This window comes from Lucilia cuprina, chromosome 3, assembly GCF_022045245.1.
Source record: "Lucilia cuprina isolate Lc7/37 chromosome 3, ASM2204524v1, whole genome shotgun sequence".
Classification (NCBI taxonomy): domain Eukaryota; kingdom Metazoa; phylum Arthropoda; class Insecta; order Diptera; family Calliphoridae; genus Lucilia; species Lucilia cuprina.
The window spans coordinates 49661090-49683671 of NC_060951.1; the positions used below are offsets into that span (position 1 = coordinate 49661090).

General features: G+C 29.7%; 4 protein-coding genes across 4 annotated transcripts; 3 read left to right on the forward strand and 1 right to left on the reverse strand.

Moving 5' to 3' along the window:
• Positions 1–2070: 2070 nt before the first annotated feature.
• LOC111674902 lies at positions 2071–4003 on the forward strand. Its single transcript, XM_023435580.2, has 4 exons — positions 2071–2396; positions 2463–2970; positions 3034–3916; positions 3996–4003. Exons 1-4 carry the CDS (start codon positions 2071–2073, stop codon positions 4001–4003), a joined length of 1725 nt encoding a protein of 574 aa, XP_023291348.2.
• Positions 4004–4389: 386 nt separating this feature from the next.
• Positions 4390–6347, reverse strand: LOC111674901. Its single transcript, XM_023435579.2, has 4 exons — positions 6112–6347; positions 5531–6056; positions 4546–5458; positions 4390–4412 (listed from the first exon to the last, which is right to left on the reverse strand). The coding sequence occupies exons 1-4, from the start codon at positions 6345–6347 to the stop codon at positions 4390–4392; spliced, it is 1698 nt and encodes a 565-aa protein (XP_023291347.2).
• A 4122-nt stretch (positions 6348–10469) lies between these two features.
• LOC111674900 lies at positions 10470–12713 on the forward strand. The gene is made up of 3 exons (XM_046946706.1): positions 10470–10842; positions 10899–11418; positions 11477–12713. Exons 1-3 carry the CDS (start codon positions 10484–10486, stop codon positions 12533–12535), a joined length of 1938 nt encoding a protein of 645 aa, XP_046802662.1. The 5' UTR covers positions 10470–10483; the 3' UTR covers positions 12536–12713.
• A 1113-nt stretch (positions 12714–13826) lies between these two features.
• LOC111674898 lies at positions 13827–17584 on the forward strand. Its single transcript, XM_023435577.2, has 3 exons — positions 13827–14777; positions 14834–15377; positions 16544–17584. The coding sequence occupies exons 1-3, from the start codon at positions 14416–14418 to the stop codon at positions 17558–17560; spliced, it is 1923 nt and encodes a 640-aa protein (XP_023291345.2). The 5' UTR covers positions 13827–14415; the 3' UTR covers positions 17561–17584.
• Positions 17585–22582: the final 4998 nt, after the last annotated feature.

Consider the following 22582-nt stretch of genomic DNA (forward strand, 5'->3'; position numbering starts at 1 on the left):
ATATGGGAGCTATTACGTCATAAATATCAATATTTTAAGTTTGTAAGGAAGTAAATGAAAATAAATATAATAAAATAAAGTTATATAAAGTAATTAACCTTAAAAGTGGTTTTAATATTATACTTATAATAAATGAGTGTTTTAATTACTTTTATACTTTTAGAAAGTGTTTCAAAAGAAATTGATTTTTTATTAATATTTATTTAGTTTTTATTTGTTATATTCTCGTGTCATGCTTTTAAAAAGTTTTTATTATCTACTTATTGAAACCATAGTAAAATAATATGCAGCATTTACCCAATTGAGGTTTCATCAATTATCTTCAGCCAATAGAATAACATTTATTAAAACTTCAAAAGTAGCACTAAGTGAATTTGTTTACCTTCTGCGGAAGTGATGTTTATTTACTACCAAAGAAGCGAAAAGAATCCAATTTTGTTTAAAATTGAAGGTAATTTTTTTGAACTGAATTTTTTTTAATTAAACCCTTATTATTTTGAAGTTGATTGATAAATGCGTTTAATTTATTTATTTATGTTAATATTATTAAGTCAAATTAGTTGTATTTAATACTACAATTTCACTTTCTAATAACTTTCAAAAACAGAACATAAAAATTACTTCCTGAAAATGACTTCAGATGTAGTGAATTTGCAATAAAATAAAAAGAACATTCCTCCTATGAAAAGTCTGTGCTAAAATCATCACTTCTTTAGGTCTTTTTCAGTACTTACATGGAGTAAATTCTACTTCTTTTCCTCTTCTTTGGATGTTCTTTTATTGCTGGATATTGACTACAGTGTAACATTAGGATATACTAATTCTAGACATGTCAATAGTGATTGAATTTTAGAAATCCCATTAATCGGGATAGAAAAATAATGGAAAAGCAAAGGTTTTTACTCTTTAAAAAGTGTACGCACTTCTGTAATTTTAACGAATATTGGGAATTGACCCCATTTTTTTTATCAATTTTTTGGATTAGATCACTTATGTTCGTACAGAATATAATTTGGCCGTTTTAAAAATAATAACGGATAAAAGAAAGAAGGATCCGAAAAGAATTACAAATTTGTTTTCAGGAAACAACTTTCCATGTGTTTTAAAAATTTTTTATATTAATCTTTATAAAAATAGGTACATTAACTTCGAAATTTTTGAATTTCTGGAAATTCCGCGGATTTCATTTAAAAAAATATTGGTTTAAGGTTTTTACAAATCAAAAAATCTATCGAATTTTAGAGATTTCTAAATAATAATTATTTAATTTACAGGAAGGAAATGTAGGATTAGGATAGGAATTTCATAATCCAGAAATTCCGCTGATTTCATTTAAAAGAATCTTAGGTTCAGGTTTCTACAAATCAAAAAATCTATGGAATTTTAGAGATTTCTAAATAATAATTAATTTACAGAAAGTTAATGTGGAATTAGGATCAAATATATTTTGTTTCATTTACATGTTATGGAGATTTTTTCCGTATAGTACCGTCGCTAAGTTCTATCGAAATTATAATGTTTTAACGATATCATAAAAAAACATTTTGCTCTAAAAATTGGGAACTTATTCCAGGTAGTCGTATATTATTTCTTTCTTTGTGGTGCATTGGTCAGTGGAATCAAAATTATGTTTATGTAACTGATATTATGTATCGTGTGAAAGACCTTTGTAAGACCTTTATAATAAGGAAATTTTTGATTAAAAAAATTATTTTCTTTTAAAGATTTAAACAAATTAATTAGTTCCCTATTTTCAGGAATTTCCCCACTGTGCATATGTTTTTAAACAACTGTTTTAAAACTTTTTCAATTAACCCTTTATGATTTATTGCTTAATTATACAAAAGTTTTCATATGTTTGAATAATAACGAAACAATTTTATATAATAGCTTCTATTCCATTTATAAAACTTTTCTACTTGAATTTCCGGAAATAATACCTCATACTAATTTCGAAAGTTTTCAAAATAAACATTAACTTACTTGTAAGGAATATCATATTATAACAACTGTATATCCAAAATAGTGGACATTTTCAAAAATACATTGCACTCTAACGGTTCTAACGAAATGAATCTAACGAGTTTGTTAAATTTTGAATCGGTGCTAGTAAAAGGTGCACAAACTCAATCCAACGAACTTAATATGTTTGTAGCGAATTCAATAAGAATTATAGTAGAGGAATTTTTCTTAAAAGTTGCTCCATCATTTGTAATTGTTGTATCGTGTCGTCGCAAGAGTCCTTTAAATTTTTATCTTAATATCATGCAACATCTCTTCAATATGGTGGATAATATGATTGTACAATTGGTATTTGTTGACTATGAAAAACCTCTAAGAATTGAGGGTCCCAGATATCATAATTTATTATTGGTGGATTCTTTGGAAGCATTTTTGTAAGATTTTATTTTGTTAAAATAATAAAACAAAATATATGTTATATTTACATTCCCTGGTTCCAGAGACATCGATGTAATTTCATATAGCCGTGATTATGACACCAATGAATACTATCACATTTTTCTTATGCAGCGTGATCGTCATCTTCAAAACGATATGAAGGGAATTTTTGACTACTGCTGGACTAATAATATTATAAATTGTAACGTCCAATACCAAACTGCCTTGGGGGAAGTATCAATGTATACATATTTTCCATTTTCCTATAAATATAAATGTGGCAATACCGTACCGCAAAAAATCAATCAATTTGTTAATGACTCTTGGCTTAATCAGGGTTATTTCCTTCCAAAATTGAAGAATTTTCAAGGTTGTCCTTTAGTGGCTGCAGTACGTAATATACCACCCTATATATACCCAAGTGGAGCTGAAGATGGTGTTATAACATATAAGGGATTCGAAATGGATTTGATAAAACATTTGGCGAAAAGATTGAACTTTTCATTGAATTTGCGTACAAAAGTGCGCGATGATCGTTTGTTTCCCTTTGGAAATGGTGCTTTAAAAATGGTAAATAATGTACCATATATAAAAGATTACAAATTTATTTATGTAAAATTTATTTTTTTCCAGCTTGATGATCACACTGCCGATATAGTCGTTGGTTTCTATCGTAAACGTGCGGAGGTAAATAAAATATATACCACCACTATGCCTCATTATCAGAATTATATTGTATCAGTTATCTACCTACCGGCTCACAGATTTAATACCTTTGAAGTTTTGTCATATCCATTTCCTAATTGTGGCTGGTATGCCTTAGCTGTGACTACGTTTATAATCATTTTGATCACGCGTCTGATGCGCTTATATCAAACGCAGTCGATACCAACATTTTCAATGATTGCCTGTGCTTTGGGTTCACCGATTTATCGAGAACCTCAACTACCACCTTCTGCTTTAATATTTATAACCTGGTTGTGGAGTATCTTTTTATTACGCTCCATTTATTCTGGTTTACTGTTTCATTTATTTCGCAATGAAATTCACACTTCCTTGCCGCATACTCTGGACGAGGCGATTAACGATAACTTTCGCGCGGTAATGAATCTGTTTACATATAACGATATTAAATATATACCATTTTATCAGCGTTATCCAAATCATACGAGCATTATAATCAATTCCTCGGATGAGTTAATACCTATTGCTTATTTGGAGAATAATTATGAGGAAAATATTTTTGCTGTGGTCTCACAAGAATTTCTCATCCATTACACGGAGAAATATCAAAAACCTGGATTATTTTATATTATACCCGAAATTATAATGCAACAACGGATGTGTTTTTACTTAAAGAAACATTCGTATCTGATCGATCAATTCGATACGGAAATTATAAATATAAATTCTGTGGGTCTAATTGCTTATTGGGCGAAGAATTTTATAAATTCGAAATATCTAAATAGTAAACATATGTTTCAAGATGCTAGCATTGAGCAGCATGATTTATGGGGTATTTATATGATCTGTAGCACATGTTATTTCGTTGCCTTCATAATATTTCTAATTGAAATTTTATCGCTAAAAATCAGATTTCTAAGAAGATTATTTCAATAAAATTGTAATTAATTTGTATAACTTGAAGTTTTGCATTTTTTGAAACAATTTTTTTTTAACGAACTAACTTATTAATTTTGGCAAAGTTAGAGTTAGAGCATATTATTGCATATTTTGTTCTTTACAGCATATTTCTACATAATTTATTCGTTATGGCATGTGTTTTTTGCATACTTTGTTCTTTACTTTTAATATTTTCATATTTTTATAATTTATTTTGGAAATTAATAAATTGAAATTGTTTTTTTAATTTTTTATTAATATATTTATAAAGGTTTAAATAACATACTTTCAGACACCTTCATTTATGAAATTCACTATATGGTCCGAAAGACCAATATGTGGACGTTGAAATAAAAATTTAACAAATTACAGTTTTGTAGGTTTCGTTCCTTTTATGGTAATAATAAAAATACATTTTCATTTAGAATCTTCAATCTCTTTTATTAAACTTAAACCACAAAATTTCACCAACAAACACAATAAACGTTATTAAATACAAATACAAACAAATCTGCACAATACCCGATAACTGAGCCAGAGTAAGGGGAGTTTCTGTCGACACTTCATCCACTTCTTCCAGAAAACGATCATCCAACACCAGTTCAGCCCAATAATCGATTAAACCAAAACTACGTAAATTTTGTAAAACATGATTGAATGGCTCCACTAAATACGAATGTTTCGTAAAATACATGCACAACTGTTGGGAAAATATAGTTTCTTTTAGAACATGAAAAACACCATATTTATCGTGAGTATTAACATAGTATGTAAGAAAATCCTTGGGAGTACCGGTTACATAACGTTTTTGGGGATTTGCTTCCAATAGGGGAAAACCACCGGCATCACTTATATTCATAATTAAAACTTCTATTAGTTTATCACGTATAATTTGTATGCCCGAAAACGAATCGCCAGTTGCCATATTCAAAATAAGTTGATATTTACGTTCGGTTAATTCGGCTGTAGTATCGGGTGGTGCTAATGTCTTTTGTGATTTAAGAAAATCATATAAAGAACCTTGATATATTGAACGTAAAATCATTGTTAATAAAATCCACATAAATAAGATATAACGAGCAAAATTGCGTTGAGGTAAAGAGTTGGCCGTTTGTCCCAAGGTTAAAGCTATAACGTTGATATTGATAAAATTGGGTGAACTAAAGCCATAAATAAATTTTAATGTTTTGTGACGTAAATGATCTAATATATGAGGAGAACTAAGTAGAAATAGCATTAGGGCTAATAACACTAGCCAAATATGAAAATCAAAAGGATAGGCTATAATTTCAAAACTGGTCCAAGGTTGACGTAAAGCTAGCACTGTAAACACTTGCATAGTTTGGTAAAATGTCATTGAGGGACTTAAGGCAGTAGAACGTTCCAGAGTACAGCGAAAAGAACCCAAACTTAAATCAGCTACACGATTATTTAGCTAATAGAGAGAAAAAGTAAATTTATATAGAAATTGAACCTTTTATATATGTATGTATGTTGACAAAATTACCATTTTTATGGCTCCTGTTATCGTGCCGTCTGGTTTCACTAACCCCCGCTGTTCATTATTGGGTGGTGTTATGTAGGCAATTCTGAAATTTAAAACCTTAGCTAAAACATTTAATAAAAAGCCTTCCATGCCTTCCATTTCTCCTCCACTCTGTCCTCTTTTTGGCAGAGTCAAATATGGCGGTACATTCCACAAAGCAGCCATTAAAGTGCAATTGTGAAAATTATGAAATTTATCGGGAAATAACTCAAAACCTTTCAAATCTGTTATGGATTTATTATGATTGATTATATATAATTGAACACGATGACAAAACTTCGATGTAAAAGGATAATAGGTGTATAACAATATCGGATTTTCTTCCTGAGTTTGTAGTAAAAGAGCCACATTAACCGTATAATAGGACCAACAATAATCAAATATTTGTTGTATTTCTTTTTCGGGATGTTTGCTAATGGAATATAATATAATCAAATAAAATTCACTGAAATCTTCAGTGGCAGTTTTGGGTCCCGGATCGATTATTCTGAAAATAAAAAAATAATTACGATTTATTATTATAATTTAAGAGTTCCACTTACCGAAAACTTTCATATGAATCAATAAACATTATATTAAAATAAGCAAAATCGTGATGATAATTGTAATGAACATCTTCCAATTTAATTTTCATATCTGTTAAATTCATAGAATATTCACTGGACAATTCATTAAAATAATATTTGGCTCTTTTATGACGAACACTTTGTACCACTGTCAATTCGCTGGTTTCTTCGAAAAAAAATTCTCTATTAAAATGTTGTAAATACGAGGACATTTCGCTGACATTTATCGAGTTTAAATTGAAATTTAAACTGATACCTTTTTGGTGAGCTAATAAAAATATAATAAATTTTAAGAAAATCTTTATTGAGTGAAACATTTCAGTGAATTGTAGATTTTTCAATGACGATAAGAAAACTATTTAATTTTTTTAATAAAATATTTATTATACTTATTTGTTTTGGGTATTTTATTAGATAGAAAATGTTTAATTGCATTATTTCTAATTCTCTTAAGGAAGGAGAATGTAACAGAGATTGAAAAGGGTGAAATGTAGTGGGATGAAGTAGTGTGAAGATAATATTACAAAAATTTATTTAAGGCCAAAAATTGTTTAAAATTTTCAACTTTCCCTTCAAAATTATGTAGGGACCATTGTGTTGTGGGCTTGTCTTTGAATAACATTACGTTCTATTAAAGAACAAATTTATACATTTAATATAGTTCCGTCTAGTTTGGTTTTATTAAAGCATTCTATTAGGTTCCTGTTTAAATGATAATTAACTACCGTGTGCATTCGGCATTTGAGGCTTTACTAAGAAAGGTTAAAGATTACTAATGGACGTTTGAAACTATGCGTTAAAACAAATATAAGTAATAGATTTACAAATTATATGTGTAAAATAATTTATTAATTACAATATAATTTATTTTTCTAGACTTCACCTTCGCCATAAGGAGACTAGGAAGTAATTTTTTCAACTTCTGTGGAAGTGATGTTTATTGACTTTCAAAGAAGCGAAAAGAAACCATTCTTTTAATTGAAGGTATATTTTTGTATTTTTGTATTCTATAATACAACAATTTCACTTCCTAATAATTTAAAAAAAATAACACACAAATTACTTCCAGAGAATGACTCCAGATGTAGTGAATTTGGAAATAAATAAAAAGGTCATCCCACCAAAGAAAATACTGTGTTAAATTCATAACTTCTACAGGTCTTTTTCAGTACTTCCATTAATTAAATTCTACTTCTTTTTCGCTTCTTTAAAAGTTATTTTTTTGCAGGGTAAGATTAAGAAAAATTTCGAAATAAATAACTGTTAGACCAAGTTTTGCTTTTCTAAACGATTGAGCCGTGCTGATCAGATTTTGAAGAAATAGCTATTTAAACTATTTAAAAAAATCTTTATGCAATATATAGATAATAAGCCGCATGGATGAGATCTTGTTGAAAATTGTTTTTAACTACTATACAATTGAATAAAATTTTTGCAAATTTCATTATGATCAGCAAAAATCGGTTTCGTTCGTTATTGGACATTTAATCTTAAATCTCTTCTCCCTAACATAAGTATTATACTACAGATTTATTTCATTCAATTTCCTTATAATTTAAAACTCATTCTATAAGTTTAATATACCCTACACCACTTTTATTGGGTTTGTGCTGACGTTTGAAACGCACAATAACATTGGTCCCATACCTACGTTAAAGTATACCAATCGGCTTAGAAGTCAGTTTCAAAAGTATGGTCACTTGACATAAAGTCCCCCATATGGAATTTACTTAAATTCTATATATGAAATTTAAACGACATTTCCTGCGTCGATTTAGCTATGTCCATCCGTCAGTCCATGTAAATCATGTGAATTTGAGTTAATACAATTTGGCACATGACCATTTATGATACCGAAGACGAAGTCTATTTACAGTGGTAACATTGGTCCATTATTTGACTTAGCCTCCATAGAATTGAAAACGCCGAATAGGGCTTTAAAGTTCATAATTATGTTTAACATACTCGTTCCTTGAAAATAGGCTGCAAAACTAAGTTACAAGCCATTATGACCCCCATGAATTTTATAATTATTGGGTCTCATTTGACCCTAGACCCTATAAAAAGCCCCTTCAAAATTTGACTTAAATGTTCACAATTTTATACAACAATAAATGGTTTAAGTATATCTGAGGCAAGGTACAATTCAACTTAAATGTCGTCCACGTCCGACTTTAATTTCTTTCTTTTTTTTAAACTTTTTTTATTTAATATTAAATTAAACAATTTTTATTTAATTAAAATTTCTACACAAAATAAATGAAAATTTTCCATTATTTGCTTTTTCATTTTAATTAAAACAATCATAATAATAAAATTTAAATAATACTATAGCCTACTTTAAACATCACAAATTTCACACACAACACGGTATATTTTTAGGCTAAGCAACTCTTCAAGCACAAGCAAATGTATGTATAGGTGTGTGCATGTATAACAAAAAAATCACTTTATATACATTTGTATTTTATTTTTTTTATTTAATTTGTTTACACATTAAGTAAACAAATCAACTAACTACACATTATATTATTTTTATAGACTGTTCAGTTGTTGTTGTATAATTAGTAATTAATGACAACAAAATAAATAGTTCTGCAGGTTGTGCGACATGGTCACCTTAGCCTATGTAGCCAAACAAATCTATTAATATCCACTATAGTTATAACTGGAGCAACAATTGTCCGTTACGTTGAGTTTTATAAATTCATTAATTTATTGTGATTTTTATGGTTGTACAATGTACATACATATATAGTAGTACATGCTAAATAGCACTTGTGGAATATGCGTTTAGTCTAGCTGTGCGCTGTGGTGCTCGAAATTTAGTTCGAACACATTTGGGTGTTAAAATGTATGCCTGTTATACACATACATGTTTACACACTATACATATATGTATGTACATGGTATTATGTGACGTCTACATTAATTCACGTGACTTAAAATATGGTTGTTTTAAAAGGTATATGACCGGTATAATTGACTTAAATAGGGGTTTCATACGATTTGATCATTTTGCAGATTAAACATTTTCCCGAAGAAAAATTAAGTTAAGATCAAAATTCGTATGCGAAGTCACAATATATTAAATACAGTTAAAAAAACTGTTCTACAAAAGAAGGAAAAAGTTTAAGCTTCTGCGTTTTTTTTTGTTTTTTAAATTTTAGCACACGATATCTCGAAAACATGATGTGACTATAGAAGTTTGAGCTCAGATTCGGTTTCAGTATTATGTCTGGGTTAAAAATTTGTTACGCTGTGTAATATTTAAATCATGGAGAGCTCCCTGAGTATAAGTCCGAGGTTAGTTTGATTGTATGTTTTCTTAGTGGAAACAGAGATTTACTGGCACAACCATGTTTAAACAACTTAAAATAATGAGTTAGACTAATGAAGAGCAATTGGTGAGGAAAGTGAAACTCTGAAACACTTTTTCTATAGAACTTAGATCAAAAAAAATTTTTGTGGATTCCCTAATATTTAGTTGTATAAAATATATTGAACTGAGCTACTTAATACGACAAAAGTATTATTACTTGTAGATGTGATATGTTACTCAACATCTGTTAGTTAGTTAGTTTGAAGGAAGGATGTATATATATATTAAATTCGACGAAATACACCTAAGCCTCTAGCGGGCCTGTTGTGAGCTCCTTAACCAGTGCCTTAGGTGGGTATGGAAACCACTACCTGCGGTCTAACAGACTAGAACACTAACCGCAAACCAACCGGAGGCCACAACATTTCCATTATATATATAATAATTTCACAAACTTTAGGTAGGCGCCTATATACTTGAATCAATATTGGCCAAATACATACTAAATTTAAACAAAGGTTGCATTAGATTCGGAACCATAAAATATCACGTTCTAAATATTTATAAAATTGTTAATAATTCAAAATTTTGAGATTTTATAATTGTGCTCTGTAGTTTGATTTGGCTGAATCAAATTTTAAATATTCTCATAAGAATGGTGGTAACCATAGGATTACCAATGACAGTCGATGAAAAATCATCGATTTTCTGCTTACCAGTTGATGTATACAAATTCCTTTTAACTTTAAAAAATTATCAAGCCATCATGATCACTATCAATATTCTTAGAACTTTCGCAGATAGACAAATATAGATTAATAAATCGCGTTAAAACTTAATATGTTACATATCGAATAACTAAACAGAATATACCACTCACCTTTCGTAGGTGGTATTTAGAAAAAAAAATAAATAAATATTATGTAAATCAAAACTTTATACAACTTAGCTAATAAACGCCCAGTGTTATGTTATATTTTTTTCAGTTTATCAACAACCACCAAAGTGTAAAGCTGCCTCTAAGTGATGTGGAAAAATACATTAATATTTTACATAATTTTAGTACTTTTACCCAAAAATATAGTCCTAAGCTATAACTGGTATAAAGATGATAAATTTCAAATCGCACGAAATCTTTCCGAGGCTCTGGTGGAGATCGTAAATACACTTTATGTGGATAAAAGGAAATTAAGAGTTTTTAATTTTCAAATAAAAATTGAAAATAAAAATCAAAAATATTTTCATGAATTTCAAAATATCATAGATAAAACCATGGAATTGTTGAGTGGTAATATTGCTATACGTTTAAAAAATAATATTAGTATACCAACAGATAATGAGAGGCATTTTTGTGTATTATTGGTAGATTCATCAGAATCATTGGAGTAAGGAAAATTGAAATTATTTTTATGGTTTTATTATTTATTATTTTTTCTTGCAGATTTCTTTATAAAGATCTTAATAAATATCATCTCTTTGTGGAGGGATATTATTTTATTGTTCTGCAATCAGTACCCCAAGTCAATCATTATTACGATGAACTTTTCGAAATTTTTGAAATAAATTGGCGTAATGGTGTTACACATGCCGATATACTCATACATGCTGTGCAAAATGTCATTTTGTTATTTCATAGCTTACCCTTTACGTCCTTTCACTGCAAGGATGTTGCTCCCATTGTCCATAATAAATTTATTGATGGTCATTGGTTGCATAAGAATTTTGTTACGCCAAAAACTAAAAATTTACACGGCTGTCCTTTAGTTTGTGCCACCTGGGAAGATATGCCGTATTTTAAATTAACACAAAGTTCTGTTGATGGTCGCAACAGGTATCATGGTCTGGAGGGACAATTATTGGAATATTTGTCTAGGAAAATGAATTTTACCATTACCATACGTTGGATGAATGATGAAGAAATCAATCAGACAGTTTATGATGAGCTAGGAGTATTTAATAAGGTAATTTAAAGTTCCCTGTTAAACGTATTTTGCTCTTATATATTTGGCTTTTTTTCAGCTGTTTACCTCTAATACCGATTTTGTTATTGGAGCGTTTCACTACAAACCCACCTCGTTAGAGGATCCCTATGTTCCCACAGTGGCATACTACATGAGTAACTATTTTTTCATAATCTCCTCTAAAACCGATAGCTATGATCCATTTACGAAACTTTTACTACCATTTGAAAAGGAAATTTGGATTGTTTTAATATGTATTTATGGATTTGGCAATATACTCGTCTTCATACTCATCTATCTGAATCGAAAATTGAAATCCTTAGTATTGGGTCGGGAAAATGAAAATCCCGCCTATAATATGGTTGTCATAAGTTTAGGTGGCGCAGTGGCTAAAGATCCTAAAGTACCGTTTTCACGTTTCCTTTTAATGTTATGGCTAGTGGCTACATTTATTCTGCGCACAGTTTATCAAGCTTTTATGTTTTACTTTATTAAATCTGATCTACAGAAACCCCTACCAAAGTCAATAGCTGAATTATTCCACAACAAATATCGTATATTTATGAGTGATGTAGTCTATAGCACTATCACAAATTTGCCTTTGCTCGCATTAAAAGCGGAAATTTTAAATTCTACCGAATTGGAGTCATTTGAAATGTTAAGATATCCTCAGAAATATGCTCCATATAAATTGGCTATTTTAATGGCTCACGAATATTATGGTTATTATAAACTTATAACTCCCATCAACAATGATTTTTATGTGGTACCTGAGCAGCTCTTCACTCAGCAGTTGACAATTTATATGAAAAAGAATTCGGCCTATTTGAAACGTTTCAATACATATATTGAAAGTTATATTAATGAAGGTTTAATGAATCGTTGGCAACGTCAACTGGTCTATCACGGTGGCAAACTTAAAGCCACTGATGACAGTCCGAAGCCGATGAAAAATTTCCATTTATTTGCAGCATATCGTCTGTTAATTATGGGATTGACTGTAAGTTTATTAATGTTTTTGTTGGAAATTTGTTTCTTTCTTGGCAAAAAGTTGCGCAGGCGCTTACGTAGAAAATGGCGTAAATATGTAAAAAGCAATGGGAATTTTGTCAGATAAGGCATTTTTAGGTTGTAAATTTTTTTTGTAATATTTAAGTTTTTATGAATTTTATTGCAAATTTATGTCAGTTACCCTAATTTTTAAGCTGATGCACAGTGGTATAGGAAAAAAAGAGGGAAATAATTCGGTAAATTCTAAACGGTTGATCCGATTTTAATGAAATTTGGTATGCATAAAGAGGAGGTGTTGTCGAGTTTAGGTTTTGAATTTGGATTTGGAATTTTATAGGCCAACCAGGGGCCCGGCGGGGGTCCTCAAATTAGGACACCTCGGCTATGTTAAATTTTTAAAACGATCCTATTTCTTCATTTGAGTTCCGATTTAAAAAATTTCGTATATAGAGTCTCCTCATCGAGCACTATTAAAATTTTAAAATTTTTACTGTCCTTACTTTAGTTTTTTGATAATAGCGGGTCCAAATATTCCCGATTTTCGCCATTTTTTTTATTCGCTTAACAACAAGTTTATATATCAAGCAGTGAAAGAATTATTTAAAAATCATGACTGAGTCCAAAGTTATAGGCATTTTAATTTAAAAAATTAAAAAAAGCGATTTTTTGCCATTTTTTTGGGAAAAAAGTATCTTTTTCTTTTTAAGTTATCTAAAAAGTTTCTAAGAAGATGTATATAGAATTTATACTTTTTGGAAAGCTGATTTTACATAAAATACAATAAATGAAATAAGACCTAAAAATTATTTATACCGAGGGGACCAGGTCCATCCAAAAAAACCCTTTTTTTTATGGAAAATTCAATTTTGAGCAAAAATTTTCAAATCGCATAGTCGATATCAAATTATAGTGACCTGTTTTATATGACCCAATATGTTCTTAATTATTTTGTAACGGGGTTCGATAACCCCGCCCTTGGTATGGATATAATTGGCAAAAAACCAAAAAATCCCATTTTTGGGATTTTTTAAAACTTTTTTGAGAATTCCGGGATTTCTAATAAGAAAATTCGAAATTTTTATTTAATTTTGAATTTTGAGTAAAAAAATCTACCTAACTGTAAAATTTCATTAAAAAATATTCATAAATAAAATTTTTATTGCAATTTCAAAAATTTGAATCTTCGCAAAATCTGAATAAAAAACATTTTTTTATTTTTTAAAAAGTATTCCGCAACTTTTTAATTTTCAAAAATTATATACAGTTTTGTAAAATAGACAAAATTACCTTTCCATTGACATATAAAAAGCCTACCTAATGTTTTTTTTGAGTTACAAATTAATTAGGGAAAACTCAACATCTTTTAGAAAATTTTCCTAGTACTATTATTTTCATCCATAAGGTTAACTCTTAAATTTGGCCTATAAGGTCCAAATTCAAAACCTAAACTCGACAACACTTCCTCTTTGTACATACCAAATTTCAAGGAATACAACCTTGTTTAAAACATTTTTAGATTTATTTAATTATAAAATTATTTTGCAATAGACGTTTTCGTGTAAACGAAATAAATATGACGCAATAAAATTTTTAATAAATTAGTTTAAGCTGAATTTTATGCACCCTTTAGCAAAATGTAGTTAACTAGTAACCAATTGAATTGTTAAAGTTAGAATTGATGGTTCCTCTATTTACATTTCTGTTAAAAGTTGATGAGTTGAGCTACATAGTGAATGATAACTTGAATATAACTTTTAAATCTAGCATGTTAGTTTTTAATAAAATTATTACATTATTGCCGCTAAATGGTTTCAATAAAACATTTCAATTACATTACTCATGCAAACAACACAGTTTAATAATAGATTCCAAACAAAAAAGGTCGACAATATATGTAGGCGGCAGATGGTAATTCAATTCAAATAAAAATCTCCTGGAAGAAATTAAAATTTGTTACAAAAAAAATCAAATAAAAAATATAACGTGATGACGAAATTAACGGAAATTGTACTGGATTCTGTGGAGCCTACAGTAAATTTATCTTTAATATTGGCCGCACTTTGGATAATTAATAATGATTTTGCCAAATATACAATATCAGCAGTGACCATTGGACAATATGCCATCAATCAAAGGAATCGATTATATCATAATGATCTAATTAATGACATAATAAAACGAGCCATGATTTCGCCAGGTATTAAACTTTACACGGAAGGAGAATTGCAGGAAAAGGCATGGGAGAAGGAGGACAATGTAAATGACTATGCCTTTAAAAATCCTTATGTGAAAGCAAATGTACATCGTGAAAAAAGTATTTGGTTTTTGGACAGTTTCACTTCTTACAAGTAAATGTTAGAAATAAAAATTTGTTTGATACATTACTAAGTATTTTTTTTAATAGAAACTTTGAACGCCTTTTAGTGGATCCTATGGGTGAATATCATCGTAATGGTTTTTTTCTGTTAATCTATACCGGCACCGAACACGAACGTTTGAGTCATGTCAAGTTAATATTTCGTCGTCTTTTTAACTTGTATTGCACCAATGTCAATGTTTTGATGGTGGTGGGAAAGTTCCCCTATCTTTATACGTATTTTCCGTTTGCAAAAAATAAATGTCATTCATCAATGCCAGAGTTTTATATATCATTTCGTGATATAGAAAAGAATTTCTCTGGCTTTCAGGTTAAGAAGAACATTTTTCCCAGCAAGGTTGATAATATGTTTGGTTGTGAATTGTCGGTGGCTACTTGGCAATATCCGCCTTATATTTATGTGGATAGAGATCCGATAAGTGGCAAATTCTTGCGATTACATGGTATAGAGGGTTCACTTCTTAGTTTATTGGGTGAGTTGATGAATTTCAAAATACGTCTTAATGTTCCAGATCCACCGGATAGAGGTGATGTTTTTCCGAATGGTACGGCGACGGGTGCAACGAAAATGGTGAGTAATAAATGATTTGTTTTTATATTTTGACAAAAAATTGGACATTGGAGTTTTATATATTTACTTAGAGCAGGCGCGGATCCATGGGGGAGGTAAATTTCCTCCCAAAACCTAAAATTTTTCATACAAAATAGAAATAAGAGGAAAAAATAAAATAAGTAAAAAAGCAATGTTAACGCCTTAAATAAGGTCTAAAATGGTTTTTTGTTTTAACTTTAGGACACGACATCTCGAAACGCAGATTTGTACAGCTCAGCTCAATCCATTTGAAATGTATACTTTATTTTCTAAGTTTTCTTTTTATACCCTACACCACTATAGTGGGGAGGGTATTGTACGTTTGTGCTGATGTTTGTAACATACAAAAATATTGGTCCAATACCCACCTTAAAGTATACCGATCGATTCAGAATCATTTTCTGAGTCGATTAAGACATGTCCGTCCGTCTGTCTGTCCATGTAAACCTTGTGATAATTTGATGAAATTTGGACCAAGCATGTTTCTTGGCACATGGACGAAGCCTATTGAAAATCGGTCCATTATTTCACCTAGCCCCCATACAACCGTACCTCCCGATTTGAACTTTTTATGCCATAATTACGTCAAATATTCTACTATCTCTCTAAAAATTGGCTCAAATAAGTTTTATATAAGTATAAATGACACTGGAGATTTTCGTAAGGATCGGCCCTCTTCAAAAAATGTCTTAAACGTCTAAAATTGACTTGTAACCATTTGTATCGCAATGAAACTCAACAAAACTAACTGTTATTTAAAAATATATAATTTTCCCAAATTTACCGAGGACCGGCCTATATTTGATCTATATAAAGCCTCATTTAGAAATTTTAGTTTTTTTTATCAATAAATTGCTTAAATACTTTAGTATTAAGGCAAAATTCAACATATACAAAATAAAAATTTTAAAAATATACTCATGGTGTAGGGTATTATATGGTCGGCCATGCCCGATATACTTTCATACATGTTTTTATAATTTTTTTTGAGTAATAGAAACTTATTTAACAATTATGGGAAAGACTGAAAACTGAACTAGTTAATCTTAGCAAAATTTTCGATTTCGTTTTAATGACTAATAATTTGCATTAAGAATATATATTAAAAATTTAATTTTATTTTTTGATTTTCCCACTCATTTCAGATAATTGAGGCCCAAGCTAATATTACTATAATTTCCCTGATGTACAATAAAATACGTGCCGATACAATGCAAGCTAGCAAAGGGTATTTATTTGTACCATATGTCATGGCCATACCCCAGGGCCGAAAAATGACGTCCTTCGAACGCCTTATGAAACCATTTCGTTATATTATTTGGTCTTGTTTTAGCTCCAGTATAATTTTTGGTATTTTATTCATATATTTCATACGGTATTTGGGCCGATCTAAATTAATGGATTTTATATATGGCAAAGGAAATCGTATACCATTTACAAATTTACTAGCTGTATTATTTGGAATTTCTATACATGGAGCTCTGCCACATAAAAACTTTGCCCGTTATATACTAATGATCTTTTTATTGTATACATTTGTATTGAGATCAGCTTATTCGGGAGCATTATATATACTGTTGCAAGATGGCCGAGCTCGAAACACATTTAAGACCATTAATGAAATTGTCGACAATAATTTTACTATTTATGCCTTTCCAGCTGTGGAAAAGGTTCTAAAAATGTCTATACCCGGTGCAAATACTGCTATAGTTGATGCAAATAATCCTACAAGTAAATTGTACAAACGTATTTCCTCTTCGAGTAGTGAGAATGTAGCTTTATGTTTACTGGATTATTCGATCAGATCATACAATCAAATGAATCCAAATCAAAGAGTGGAAATTTTGGAGCAAACTGTACTTACGACACCTATAGTATTTTATATGCCACGTCATACCTATATAAGATTTCGCACAGATGAATTAATTTTACGTATACTATCAGCGGGTATAATAGGTCGTTTTGAATCCTATTATTTGTTTTATTCGCGACAATCTCAACCTAAGATAAAGGAACCTGTTAAATTATCATTTCAATTATTATTTGCTTTATTTTGTATTTACGGTGTATTACTGTTATTTTCATTTGTAATATTCCTAATGGAATTATTGAGTTTAAAGTCGGATTGGTGTAAAATTATTGTAGATTTTTTAAATATTTAATGTAAAAAAGATAAATTTAATAAAAATTTAATAATTATAATAAAAATTTAAGTTAAATCATTTAACAATGAAAACTACAATCACTTTCAAGAAAAACTTTATATTGGGTATGCAAAAAACCACATTCCACAGTGTGTCAAAATAATTTTTATACCCTACACCACTATAGTGGGGAGGTTATACGTTTGTGCTGATGTTTGAGTCGATTGAGACATGTCCGGCTGACTGGCTGGCTGTCCATGTAAACTTTGTGCGCAAGGTACAGGCCGCAATTTTCAAGATAATTTGATGAAATTTGTACCAAGCATGTTTTTTGGCACAGGGACGAAGTTTATTGAAAATGGTTGAAATCGGTCCATTGTTTCACCATGCCCCCATACAACCGTACCTCCCGATTTGAACTTTTTATGCCATAATTACGTCAAATATTCTATTATCTCTCTAAAAATTGGCACAAATAAGTTTTATATAAGTATAAATGACAATGCAGATTTTCGTAAGGATCGGCCTTTATTTGACCCTAGCCCCCATACAAAGCCCCCTTCAAAAAATGTCTTAAACGTCTAAACTTGACTTGTAACCATTTGTATCGCAATGAAACTCAATAAAATTAATTGTTATTTAAAAATATATCCTTTTCCCAAATTTACCGAGGATCGGCCCATATTTGACCTATATAAAGACTCATTTAGAAATTTTTGCTTAATATTTTGGAATTATGTTAATATTCAACATAAAAGATTCTTTATAAAAAATAAAAATTTTTAATATATACTCATGGTGTAGGGTATTATATGATCGGCCATGCCCGACTATACTTAAAGGGGAGTAGGGCAAAATATGGCCCTATCCTTAAAAATGTTGGTAGGGAGAGTTAAGTCAATATTATTCAATATTACTTATGTAGAATTTAAAAGTGTTATTAGTGTTTGTAAGTGAATTTTGGCCTTTAGGTCATTTTCTGAAGGGGAGTTTGTATGGGGGATAGGGTCAATGAAGCCCGATCATTACAAAAATCGGTAGTGTCATTTAAGGCCCTATTTGGGGGATACGGTTGTATGGGGGCTAGTCGAAATAATGGACCGATTTTAACCATATTCAATAGGCTTCGTCCTTGGGCCAAAAGACGCGTGTGTGCCAAATTTCATCCAATTATCTTGAAAATTGCGGCCTGTACCTTGCGCAAGGTTTACATGGACAGCCAGTCAGACGGACATAGCTTAATCGACTCAGAAAATGATTCTAAGCCGATTGGTATACTTTAAGGTGGGTATAGGACGAATATTTTTGTATGTTACAAACATCAGTACAAACCCAATATACCCTCCCCACTAAAGTGGTGTAGGGTATAATTATCTCACTTTTAAAAATTTTGCATGCTGCTACTAGTTAAATGTTATTTCGTTGTTGTTGTAATTTAAAATGTTTGTTTACATTTTGTGTTTCTCATTAGCTGATGACGTCATATTTGCACTGCCACTCTCTCTCTCTCTCTCTGGCTCTTCATTGCATTATTTATGTTTTGTTTGTTTTTCTTCTTTTAGTTCTATTCTATTCTTAAACACGTGCAGTTGAAAAATAAATTTCTTGGTAATTTTTCTTGTAATTAAGTGAAAATTATTTTAATTAATTGAAAGAAATATTAAAACAACTTGTTCTAAAGTGTACCGATATTATTATAATGTTAAAAAGTTATAAAATTTTGTGCAAATTGTTAAATAAAACTATAAATTCTTGGTTGTCTTTTTGTTCGTTTTTTGTTACTACTTAAGTGTAAGCAGTAACAACAACAGGTTGTTCTTTAGCTGTCTTCCTTTCTTAATAACATGTCGTTGAAAAAAAAAAAAGTTGATGGCAATTTCTTTTGTATTTTTGTGAAAAATATATAAATTAATTAAAAATATTTGTTAAAAACTGTGTTTTAAAGTGTTACGATAATGTAATTAAATTAAAGAGTTATAAAATACCTATGTATTCTTAAATGTAGTGCAAATTGTTAAAATAAACCAAAAATTTTTAAGCACCTTTTAGCTATTTTTCCAATAAAAGTAAAGGCAACAACAACAACTTCAAGCATCATCAAGGAGAAAGGTAAGCAAAAATATCTACCTTATATGCTTAATTGGAATTAATAAACTTAGGTAAATGATTAGAGATTGAATTAAAATAATCCTCAAAAGTTTTTTTTGAATATTTAGTTAATTAATTTTGTTTGTCAGTTGGTGTAATAGAGGTGATTTAAGCATAAGCAAGAAATGCAAAAGTTTAAACATCTGATGTAAAAAACTAATATACAGTGGCGGCCATGAGGTTAGCACATTTGGTATCTGTTAAATATAAAATCAAATATTTCCTATAGTTCTTAACTTTTTTTTACAAATTCTTTTTTATGCGTAACACATGTACTTCGAGGATCACAACACAATACATTTTGTTCCACTACTTTTTGCATATAGATTTCTTTCTTTCCAAAGTACATCTACCCCCCAAAAAAATCTGGACATAAGTTTAGCACAAAATAAAAAAAATCATTAAAAAATTAAAAATAAAGCAAACAAACCGGATAAATTTATATAATTTCACCTAAAATTTTATATTTTGTAGAACAGTTGCACATTTTGATAACATTTTGCCTATTTATGGGCTGAAAGTTAATATTTATGTCATGAAATTTCTAGAGGGTTCTGGTGAAGATTATGTCCAGGAGGAGGAATGATATTATCAAAATCTGCAACTATTCCACAAAATAAAAAATTTTAAGTGCAATAAGATAAATATAGCCGTTTGTTTTGTTTTATTTTTATATGGTTACCATTGCCTCTATATAACCCCTCTTTTAGAAAAGCACTTTTTTAACAAATTGTTAAAATATTTCGGAATTAAGGTAAATAACTTAATTGCTTTATTATTAAAACATATTATCATATGGCCGTCCATATTATCATATGGACGGCCATGTCATACTATAATTTCCTACTTGTTTATAAAACATACATTGCTTTGATAGCACTGTGTGTATTTTTTTAAGTCATGATTGAATAACCATATACGGACACCACTATATGATAAAAGACCAAAAATAAGAAGACCCGTGTCTTCCAGTTTTGCCCAAAGTCATGCACTTTTTTAGTTATAGGCCCCCAAAGGTTTGGAAAATTATAACTTTTTGAAAAAAGTGATAATTTTCTCAGGCTCGCATCTTGCAAACCGATCGGAATTTTGATTTACTCCCTGATTGAATGTTGTTGCTCTTATCACAAAGAACCAAAACTGTAAAGATATAAAGTCAAAAAATTATCTTCATGATCAGAATCGCAAAAATTATTTTTTTAAATGTTTATTCCTTGTTCAGGCTTATAAGTAGCAAACCGTTTTAAATTTAAGAAAACAGTTAACTACAAAAGGTATGATAGGTAAGTCGTAGAAGTGAAAAGTTTCCGAAATTTTTTTAATTTCATTTGGTTTTTCTTTACTTCAACATTAGGGTGTCCCGTGTGACACTTTTTAGGAGGAATACATATATAACGATGCGTTTCAATGAACTAAAACTACCTGCGATTGAACATCTTGATCTCAGTGCAATATATTCAAACATTTTTTCTGCAATCTTGGGTGTCAAAAACTTGTCATGGGGAAAATAAATAAAATTGTTGTTAGTGTATATCTGGTCCGCAAAATGACATTTATTGTATTATAAGAATTTCAAAAAATTCTGAAATGAACTAAACCAAATGCCAAATAATTTTTGGAATATTTTTCTGTATGAGCTAAAAATTACGATGATTTTGACACACATTTCGATAAAAAGCAAAAACAAAATGCCTTTCAAACCCACTAAAAATCATTTTTGACTTTGGATAAAACTGGAAGACATGAGTCTTCTTATTATTGGTCTTTTATCATATAGTGGTGTCCGTATATGGTTATTTTTTTCGTGTTGCACTGTGTAGTAAAAAGTAAAGTATTCTATTGTTTTGTTGGTAGTACTGCGAAGTTTAATTTTATCAAAAACATAAAATGCATCATCAACATCGGATTAAATTTATTTTTAGATTAAATAACTTGATTATTTGCCATTTGATTTCCAACTCTAAAATTATAGGTCCATAAAACTAATTTGTATAATCACACGTGTGATAGAGTCGGTGCTCTTGTCGTTTCACGATTATTGCGATTAAATACATAAGTAAGCTTCATGCTTGTCAAATTTTATAAGGATCATACCGCAATTGAGCCAAGACTCATATATGGTCCCGAAAATGATTGCTTATTAATAGCTTAAAAATGTTGTGTGTAAACCAAACTCGATGATGTTCGATCCCCATATACATATATTACAGCTATAAAAGTAAAGAATTTAATATGTTAGACAAAGGATACAGTCACGAGGATTAAAATATCAAAATGTGGAAAATTTACAATACTCCAAATAGTACTTGGATTAGTAGGATAATATGATCGATTATATTAGAGCATATTTGTGTTTTTAGCTTTACATATACACATTTAAGGAGCATATTAATGGTCTAATAGAGCATATTTTTGGTTTCCCGGATAATTATATATATTATTATGTTCTAACACACTTCATATGCAGTTGTGCGACGTAAAGTAGTTCCTATTTCAAATTTTGTATGAAAATTTGATTTATAAACCTTTGATAAATGTTTATGAATAAGACTCTAAAAGTTATAGTGTTTATACCCTACACCACTACAGTGAGGAGGAACTACACCCACCTTAAAGTAAACTGATTGGCTTAGAAACACTTTCTGACTCGATTTAATTTAATTTTGAATTTTCAAGATAATTTAATAAAATTTGGCACATACTCTTTTTTTGGTCCAAGGACAAACGCTATTGAAAATGGTTTAAATTGGTGTATTATTTCGCCTAACATACATCCCGAATATCTGAAACAAAATTATATTGAAGATATATATACTTTATTATGAAAAACAAATAACATTTCATATTCATAACTGGTGTAGGATATCATATGATCGGCAACGTCCGACTATA